The 10,484-nt window shown below is 41.2% G+C and overlaps 1 protein-coding gene across 1 annotated transcript in view; it reads left to right on the top strand.

Moving 5' to 3' along the window:
• The window catches only part of TMCC3 (transmembrane and coiled-coil domain family 3), a 117,103-nt gene that overhangs the window by 92,835 nt on the left and 13,784 nt on the right, over positions 1 to 10,484 (top strand). The window contains exons 2-3 of the mRNA XM_069095177.1: positions 1,432 to 2,327; positions 6,090 to 6,225. Coding sequence (XP_068951278.1) covers positions 1,432 to 2,327; positions 6,090 to 6,225 — 1,032 coding nt within the window. The remainder of the gene's footprint in view (positions 1 to 1,431; positions 2,328 to 6,089; positions 6,226 to 10,484) is intronic.

Below are 10,484 nucleotides of genomic sequence, written 5' to 3'. Positions count from 1 at the left end.
GGGGGGGGAGGGTAGGGCAATTGGGGTTAAGTGACTTGCCCAAGGTCACACAACTAGTTTATATATTTTTTTATTTTTAGCAATCGGGGTTAAGTAACTTGATCAAGGTTACACGGCCAGTTATTTCTGGGTATGGTGCTGAGTATCTGAGCCCGGATTTGATCCAGGTCATCCCGACACTGGAGCCGGTGCTCTTACTCGCTGAGCCACCTGGCCGCCCCTAAGCAATTGGGGTTAAATAACTTGCTCAAGGTTACACAGCCAGGTGTTTCTGGGTGGGTGCTAAGCGTCTGAGCCCGGGATTCAATCTCCAGGTCTTCTCAACACTGGAGCCAGTGCTCTTACTCTCTGTGCTACCTGGCCGCCCCCCGACTAGTTTATTTTTGTGTCAAGTGTCTGAGGCCAGATCCAAACCCAGGTCCTCCTGACTCCAGCCACCTAGCCACCTCTATAATATGTTTCTTCTTTGGGACTGATCACCTTTTTGGGATGCTCAGTTTTTCCCTTCAGACTTAATTCTTTAAGCATTCAGGGAGTAGAGCAGCCCATTTTGGTTCTAGAGCTCTGATCCAACTCTGACACTCAGTGCCCATGAGACCTGGGGCAATTCATTTCACATCTCTCAGCCTTGGCTTCCTCATCTGTAAAGTGAAGAAGCTGACCTGGATGGCCCCTGAGGTCCCTTCCAGCTCGAGGCCTGAGACCTTAAGCTCCAGTTCCGTGTCTGAGATGAATGACCTGCTATGGAAACAGTGTCATCACTATTGTTCATCTGCATAGGAAATGTTTCTAAAGACTGCATTTGTATTATTTAATTATCCTAATTAACCTAACTTCATCTCATTACTTCACTACTCTGTTTACAGAGTCCATTATGGAAAACAAACTTCCTGGCTCTATGGCCCTGGGAACTTGAGTCTACGTGGATTCTTTCTCTCTTTCTTGCTTTCTTCTCTCCACCCTTTAAAGCAACTCTCTAGTTTGACTCATATCAGTGGGTGTCAGTGTTCCCCATCAGTGGGAAGGGCAAAGATCCAAGTTTCCTGGGTACCTTGAAAAGCCCCAAACTGTATGGTGACCTCATTCTCATTCATAGCTTTCTTCTGGAGACCAGTAGCTATTGCCTGATTAGACCGTGAGACAGTGAATCATTCAGTGAACACACCTTGATGAAGAGAGGAGACAGGCTGCCCTGAAGTGAGCTCTGACGGTAGCTGGCAGCTCACATTTGATTATGTATGTTTTCTGTGTGGTTTTGTAACTTTAAAGTATGGAAGGAAGGAGGAAACAAAAAACGATTTTATTTTTTTAATATTTCACTTTCATTTCATAGGTTTTATGAATTGTTCATTTGTTTTTAAAGTATCCTATATATTTTATAGGATAAGCATTTCTTTTATTGGCATTCACATTTTTGATTCTTTCTTTCAGGTGGAAAGGCATGACATGAACACCTTGAGCCTTCCCCTCAACATCCGGCGGGGGGGATCCGACACCAACCTCAACTTTGACGTCCCTGATGGCATCCTGGACTTTCACAAGGTCAAGCTCACGGCTGACAGCTTGAGACAGAAGATTCTCAAGGTGACCGAACAGATCAGGATCGAGCAGACATCCCGTGATGGGAATGTGGCTGAATACCTCAAACTTGTGAACAGCGCAGACAAGCAGCAAGCTGGACGCATCAAACAGGTATTCGAGAAGAAGAATCAGAAGTCGGCCCATTCCATCGCCCAACTCCAGAAGAAACTGGAGCAGTACCATCGGAAGCTCAGGGAGATTGAACAGAATGGCACCTCACGCACCTCCAAGGACAACGTCAAGGACAACCTGAAAGATGGCCACAGTAAATCTCGGCCAGCGGGCCAAGGGATGGAAGGTGGGAAGTCGGGCGTGCCTGGGGTCTCCCTGACACCGCCTGTGTTTGTTTTCAACAAGTCCAGAGAGTTTGCCAATCTGATCCGGAACAAATTCGGCAGCGCAGACAACATTGCCCACTTGAAAAGCTCCTTGGAAGAGTTCAGGCCAGAGGCCAGCTCTAGAGCTTATGGGGGCAGCGCCACCATTGTGAACAAGCCAAAATATGGTAGTGATGATGAGTGTTCCAGCGGCACATCAGGCTCTGCAGATAGTAACGGTAACCAGTCCTTTGGGACTGGCGGTACAAACACACTGAGCAGCCAAGGGAAGTTGGCCATGATCTTGGAGGAGCTACGGGAGATTAAGGAGACCCAGAGTCAGCTGGCAGAGGATATCGAATCTCTCAAGGGGCAGTTCAAAAGAGAGTACAGCTTTATTTCTCAGACCTTGCAAGAGGAACGATACAGGTATTATCACTCTCTGTTCTGTGCAGGAGTAGATGGATAGATTCACCAGGGGGGGGTCATGCATGACCGCAGGGGGCCTGTCCTTGTTAGAGGATGTTCTGATGGGGATGGTTTCCATGGATATGGGGGGATGATCCTTTTCTAGATGGCACACCTCGGAGAATGTCCTTCAGTGTGTGACAGCAACAATACAGAGAGAGATGTGTGTGTGTGTCTCCACAAACATAATGCTACGTATCTCTAAAATCTCAGAGGCATGTGTGGTCAATTTAAGTTCCTGGCCCGGCAGAACTCTGTTTTTAAATATACGTAAAATATTTTAAATTTTACTTTTCAAAATATCTTTAAAATATTCGTTTTTACATTTAAAATCCATGAGATTTTAATGTAATAATAAAATTAATTTAAAAATAAGCTTTAAACGTGTCAGAAATCTTCACAGTAATTTATGCATACATGTTATTTCAGGGAAGGGGAAGTATGAGATCATGTGTCTCCAGTGGCACCACAGTGGAAAGAGCACTGACTTTGAATTTAAATGACATAGGTTCAGATCCTCCTTCTAATACTGACTCCCTGTTGTGCTTTGGACAAGTTGCATTTGACTTGATGCCTTCTGGGATCGTTGGGGTCATGGGATCATGAAGGATCATCAGAGCTTTCATGATCCTATGGTTCTCTCAGCCCCAGTTTCCCCATCTGTAAAATGAGGGAATTGGACTAGATGGATTCTGAGGTCTCTTCTAACTCTGTATTTGTGATCCTATAATCTTTCATCTCTTCCCTAAAGTCACTGCCAAAATTTTTATAATGTTTTCTCATTGATAAAATGGGGTAATGATGGTGTGTGCCTCATGAGATTGTTGTGAGGATCAGATGAGATAATATGCAACTTTGCAAACCTTAAAGCTCTATATAAATGCTAACAAAAATTTTTTAAATTAAATTAATGTAACACAAAATAAATGAAATTTTTAAAAACAAATTAAAGTAATTCAGTTCACCTGTTATTTGGTAGGTACCTATGCCAAGCAGTGAGATGTCCCTGAGGATGTTCCCTCTCTTCCCCCCCCCCCACTAAAAACACCCCCAAGCAAACAAACAAACAAAAGTTTACATTCTGTTGATGGGGAATATGAGTAAAAGTCTTGAGGAGATGGGGAAATGATTCCTTTAGAATGAGGAAACTCCAATCATTGATGCCAGTTGACAGATGTTCTCCAACAAAGTCTTCAAGAATTACCTGGGGGCATTGACAGATCAAATGACTTACTTGGAATCACCTAGCAGGCATCAGGTGGGATTTGAACCTAGGCCTTCATGACTCATAGGCTTGCTTTTCATCCATTAAACCATCTTGTTTCTCATAAATCTGACATAATGTCAATAATAGTTTTGAAAGGCAGGAAGATCTGGGTTAAAATTCTGACTCTGACCCTTACTGGCCAAACAGTCCCTTACTCTCTCATTGTCCCAGGCAACTCTGTAAGACTATAAATTATCAGTGAGTTGCTAGTCACCGTTGACAGAGGGAATTTTCACACTGGGAGTTCCCTACATTGGTTAAAACACAGATTCGGACAAAAAATCAAAATTAACTACAACAAGAGTAACTGACTTTATATAGTACCTTAGGATTTGCAAAGCACTTTCCATATATTATAGAATATCTCATTACCTATAATATATTATCTATAATTATTTCCATAAAGTATCTCATTTGAGTATTACATCTACCTATAAATTAAATGCTACAAGTATTATTCATATTTTATGGTTGAGGAAACCAAAGTTTAGGTTAGCATCTGAGGGGATTGTGAAAGTCAGGTCTGTCCCAACTCCTAAACAAAATGCTTTCCACTATACTCATTGTGATTAGCCTACAAGGTGAATCTCCTAATCCCCAAGAGTGGGGTTTAGTTTTAAGAGCTATTTTTGTTTTGTTTTGTATTTTAAATCCTGATATAAACAAACTGCTCATCACATGTGTTCTTGAGCGTATGGACACACACACACACACACAGTAGGTTTGCTTTGATTTTCCAGAGCATCAGTCAATATATAAATAATCGGTAGACATTTATTCAGTCAGCCTCTACTATGTACCAGGCTCTCTTTCAAGCACTAGGGATACAAAAGGAAATGAAAGACAGTCCCTGCCCTCAAGGAGCTTACAATCTCTAAAGTATGAAAAATATTCCTGATGTTATAGGCATCATGGATGCCAGGTCTGGCTTTGGAACCAAGAATACCTAGGTTCAAATTCCACTTTCTGACGTCTACTCACTGTGTGATACCAGGCAAGTCACTTAACTCCCCAAGCTCCCAGGCTTCTCTCTTAGAACACAGATGCATAGATACACAGATTTCAGTATTCTGAAGAGAATACAGTATCCTCTTAGAGTACTGATCTGTGGTGAAAAGAGTTAACACACTGAGAATTCTTTATACTAATGAAGTCACAGATATTGTCCCTTCTCCCTTACCAAAAAAAAAAAAAAAATTGGCACTGGAATTTGTGAGACCTTGCAGTGTTTTCCATATATTGAGATGAGCAGTCTGTATTTTGTAACAATGGGGATTTCTCCTTGGCCCAAACTCCAAAGAGTTTATTTCAGATTGGAATGGGCTCCAGTGTCCTTGCCAAAGCCCAGGTTAACTTCCACAGTAGTAATCATAATAGCTGGCATCTACTCAGCTTGTAAAGTATACAGTGTTTTATATCCTTTCTCTTTTGTAACCCTTGTTGAAGGTTTATGGTATTCATTTTGCAAGAGAGCTGACCGAAGTTCACACTGGTCAGGGGACTAGGCTGAGTCGATTACATTTGGGAATTAAACCCAAGTTGGCTTTATGGTATGTGAGATTCATGAAAGTGAAACTCCTTTTAGCAAATGACAGAGAAAGGGGTGGGTATTAAACCAAGATGGGTGCCGGCAGGTTGTAGATTTTTTATTATCCTGATACACATCCCAAGGCATTCTTCTATTCACACTAGTCTTGGCAAAATGCATTAGCTGATGAAATCTGTTCCTGCCTTTGTTATGGCCACTTGGCATTTGAGCAGAAAGAGCCCCTCCTGATGAGATTTTTTAGTGTGAAGAGAGGAGTCTGGCAGAGACTTGAAATAGGAAGGAAGAAAAAGTAAGATCTGGTGTAAATTAAAATCTTTGGAGTTAGAACAAAGAGACATCAGAATAGTCATCTCCTAAAAGCCCGCAGAGTTTGGGTTCTATATAATCCAGTGTGGTTCTCCCATCCAAGGGGAACAAGTCTTTTTGTTCATGGTGGTGGTGGTGATGGTGGATTTGGATCATTTATTTATTTTTTTCCAGAATTTATTTATTTATTTTTAGTTTTCAACATTCATTTCCACAAGATTTTGGGTCCCCAATTTTTTCCCCATCTCTCCCCTACCCCCACCCCAAGATGGCAAGCATACTGATTACCCCTTCCCAAGGGGAGCAAGTCTTAACCAGCAACATGGCCCAGTGATCCAACAGATTTCTTTTTTGTAGATGGGTCTCCATCTCTCCCTCCTTTACATTTCATCTTTTCTTTTGTTAAAGGAAAAGTCTCTTTCTATCAGGAGAGAAGAATGGTTGGGTGAAGGATAAAAAGAGTAAGCTAAGTGTCTCTTTAGGTTACTGGAATGATTTCAGGTGGAGTTTTTAAAAGGCTGCTCTTGGCTTCATAATTGTATTACATTAAGACATTTCCATAACAGGTATATTCACACTTGATTCCACTTTTTTTGAAAAGGTATGAGAGGCTAGAAGATCAGCTCCATGACCTGACAGATCTTCACCAGCATGAGACCACTAACCTGAAGCAAGAACTCGCCAGCATAGAAGAGAAGGTGGCCTACCAGGCCTACGAAAGGTCTCGAGATGTTCAGGTACAACCCTTAATGCTCTGTTTTTAAAAATTAGTTTCATTGATGCCTTTTGTTTTATCATCACAATTTATTCTGGATATTGCCTCTTCCCCTCCTCACACTGGAACCCTCCCTAGAAAAATCAATGGATTGTATGTATGTCGGGGTATACAACATTCTGTATCCACAGTCCCCCATTTCTCTATTAAGAGGGAGGAAGGATTATTTTTCTCTCCATACCTGGATCTATTGACTAGATACTTAGAAATTCTTCCTTGACTCAGATTCAGGTACAAGCTTTAATTTCCCTGAAGAAAGTGAAATATTTTCCTTTATAATCCTAAGGGGCAGGATTATGGAAGCATTATTTCCAAACCCCTGCCTCCTTTTAACACATACTTCCTCCCTCCCTTATCAGACAGGAAGTAGAGAGTCATTCTTTCTAGAGACACAACCACTCCCCCCGTCTGCTTTGGTCAGGTAAACAGATGTCTATTAATATCCACCATATGTACAGAACTCTATTAGTATAGCTGCAAAAAGAAGGATCAGTGACCTAGGAAGGATTTATTGTGCACCTACTATAGGCTAGGCCCTGTTGTAGGCATTTAAGATACAGAAATGAGCCAGTCCCTACCTTCATTCATTCAGGAAAGATAAAATATATACAAAATGAATTTTGGGGAAGGGGTGATATAATCCCTTCCCTGAAGGTTCCTGTTCTCTAGTTGGAGGGAAAAGACAGGCACACATTTAGGATTCTTATCAAACAAAGCCAGACCAAATATCTCCTTGAGAACAGAGATTATTTCATTTTAGGATTTTTTTTCTCTTTGTGTCTCCAGCGCCAAATACAACCTGGCATATGTAGGCAATTAATAGATGCTTGTCCATGTGGCTATTTGTCAAATTGTGGTATAGAACCAGAGGTGCAATTCAAAAGAGAGTATTTCCTCATAGTTCTAAGGAGTTCAGAAAAAGGAACATGAGTGAGGGATGGGGAAAGTTTCATGGAGAAGGCAGGGATCTTAAAGAATGAATGAGATTTAGTCTGGCAGTAGGTACAGCAAGTCTTGATAGAGATTGTCAGTCTCTTTAGCCAAAGGACAGTGTCCTTTCTGTCTTTGTAACTGGTGCCTACCACATAGTAGGCGATTAATAAATAATTGGACTTGCTAAGTTGAATTAAGTGCCATAAATTAGACTAATCCTTCCATCAGAATATAAGCTCTCTGAGGGCAGCTACTGGTTTTTGTTTTATATTTGTATCTCCAATGCCTGGTACATCATAGGTAATTAACAAAGGTTTGCTGACTAATGGATAACGTTTCCTAATAGAGGACAAGTCTGAATGCAGAGCTATGTGGTCTTTTCAGAGAAGCAGCTCACTTTTTGAAGTATTTATACCTAGTGGTTCCATGAAATATGTTTGCAACCTTCTCTCCATTTTCAGATGGTAGGAGTCCCCAAAGGTATGCCCTTGACCCTCTTCTCTCTCTACACTTAATCCCCTGGAAATCTCACCTATGCCCATAGTGTCTCCAATCACTTCTGGCAAAATAATAATAAAATAAATAATAAAAAAATAAACTGGCAAATCTATCTTCTCCCAAGTTCTAGAAACACATCAAAACTGCCTCCTGGACCTCTCCATTGAATGACACCAAAGTCTGTTACTTCTTGTGTGAAATCGTGGGATACGGCACCTAGACTTGAAGACAAGGAGGCCTAGGTTCAAATCTCACCTTGGGCACATTAGCTGCATGACCCTGGCCAAGTCTTTGCCTCAGTTTCCTCCTCTCCTAAATGAAGATTGCTTCCAAATCTAGCTCTATAATTCTGTGACCTAACATCTGTCCCTTCATATTCTCACTTACACTTCCCTTGTTGGCTTTCACTTAGGAAAATGTCACCATCTCTTAATTTCTCCCTTTGCCTCAAGTCACCTTTGGACCACATCCCTTACATCCTCCACCCCCATTCACAAACTTTCAATACTTCCCTATTGTTACTGGCAGAATAAAGCCCAAACTTTTTAGACTAACATTCAAGGTCCTCCATGCTCACCATGGATATTTCTTCCCTTCCCCCCCATACATTTTGTTCCCATATGTATGTATATATGTACACACACACACACATGCGCACACACACACATGCGCACACACATGCACACACACACATACATCATAGATTATTAGGTCCAGAAGAAGTGCTAGAGCTTATCTAGGCCTAACCAGTCTGAATGCTTCCAATTCCAAGGAGAACCTTCCCTTATCTGATAGCATCTAAATTCCTTGAGAACCCAAACTATTTGATTTTGGTGTTTGTATCTTTGGTGTAGTACCTGGTATATAGTAGGGGCTTAATAAATGCTTTATGACTAATTGATTTCCCCTGCCTTGGTGGTTGGCATTTAAAATTGTTTTCAAGAGTCAGATTAGCCTAGGACTGCTGAGAGCAGTATATTTTTTATTATGGGTGTGTTATAACTTTCATAAGTTAATACTTAAGACACACAGGGTGGGGGATGGGAGCAAGGGTGGAGTTGGGGCAAGAGAAACGAGGCAAGTATAAGACTAGGGCAGCAGCTGGCATCACCACACCAGGGTAGAGTACGGAAAAGATATACCTGGGGTGTGCCAACTGGACAGTGAGGAGGCTCTGCATACTGGGATAGCTCACACAAGTGGGCAGGCCCCATACTGGGGCTAAGCCAAGGCAGGTGGGAGCCATGGATTTTCCAGAGGGATAAGGGTCTTACTTGAGCAGAAGGCACCAGGGATTGGCCTCACATTAGGATCACGAGGCAAGAAAGTTTTCAGCATAGACATTTTGAACCTTGGAGGATTCTCCCAAAGGGCCAAGATTCAGGCTGCCTGCAGGAAGAAAGCAGAGACCCCCAAAACTAGAGAGGGTTTTGTTTTGGACTATTCTAGCTTTATGTTGGTCTAAAAGAACTACACCCCTAAAATAAAAGGAACAAAGTACGAGATAGGTATTCACTGAAAAATAATTATGCAAATTTATGATCCTAAAAATTCTGACTTTATAAGGGAGAGATTATTTTCCTTCTCTGAAAAGCAAATATTTCATGAAAGAACAATGTCTTTTGAGTGAGACATCTTGAGTTCAAATCCCAAGGTCTATTTATTACATGTGTGACTCAGCCATTTAATTTCCCTGGGCCTCAGTTTCCTTATCGGTAAAATGAAAGGGTTGAATTAGATGACCTCTGAGGGCCCTTCTGGCTCTGGTTCTGTAATAATGTGGTAGAAATTCTCTCGTCTTCCCGATGCTTCTACCCAGGGATATGGTGGAACATCAATCAAGTGGTAAATTTTCACGGTGAGCAACTCCTTGGGAGCCAACGAAAGGAGGGTGTTTGTTGCAGCAGTGGCCTGAAGGGTGAATCTTTTGCCAGATTTTGCTTAGGCGTTCTAGAATTTAACTTTGAGCCACTGAATAGGAGTTTAATTTTTTTAAAAAAGGATTACGATATAACTCTGAAGATCTTATGATGAAAAATGTTATTCATCCCCAGAGAAATAACTTGGTGTTTGAATACAGATTGAAACATACTTTATTTTTCTTGAGTTTTTTTGTCTGTGTTTTCTTTCAGACATGACTATTATGGAAATGTTTTGCATGACTACACGTGTATAACCTGTGTCAAATTGCTTGCCTTCTCCGTGAGGGAGAGTAAGGAGGGAGGAAAGGAGAGAATTTGGAACTCAAAAGCTTTAAAAACAAACGTTAAAAATTGTTTTTATATGTAACTGGGGAAGATAAAATACTAAATAATTTTTTTAAGTATTGATTTAAAATTTTAAAAACACCTTGGGAATCAGCAAATATTATAAATTAGAGTTTCATTTATTGTTTTGGTAATTGTCTAGACTTGGGGCAGCCAGGTGGTGTAGTGAATAGAGCACCGGCCCTGAAGGCAGGAGGACCTGAATTCAAATCCCACCCCAGACATTTGCTAGCTGTGTGACCCTGAGCAAGTCACTTAAAACCTGTTTGCCTCTATTTCCTCATCTGCAAAATGGGGATAATTGGCTACTTCCCAGGGTTGTTGTGAGGATAAAATGAGATAATATTTGTAAAGCATTTTGCAGACTTTAAAGCGCTATATATATATAAGTGCTGGCTGTTAAAATTTCTGTTGCTATTATCCTTACTACTCCTCCGGCTATTATCGCTACTGTCCTTACTACTCCCACTCCTGCTGTTACTACCACTACTCTTGCTGCTGTTACTACGATTCCTGCTAGTAT

Source organism: Petaurus breviceps, unplaced genomic scaffold, assembly GCF_028583685.1.
Source record: "Petaurus breviceps papuanus isolate PSGF00001 unplaced genomic scaffold, PetGlider_PUasm1.0 225, whole genome shotgun sequence".
In the NCBI taxonomy this organism is placed as follows: Eukaryota; Metazoa; Chordata; class Mammalia; order Diprotodontia; family Petauridae; genus Petaurus; species Petaurus breviceps.
The sequence above is the reverse complement of the archived record's forward strand: the minus strand, read 5'-3'. Positions and strand labels throughout refer to the sequence as shown.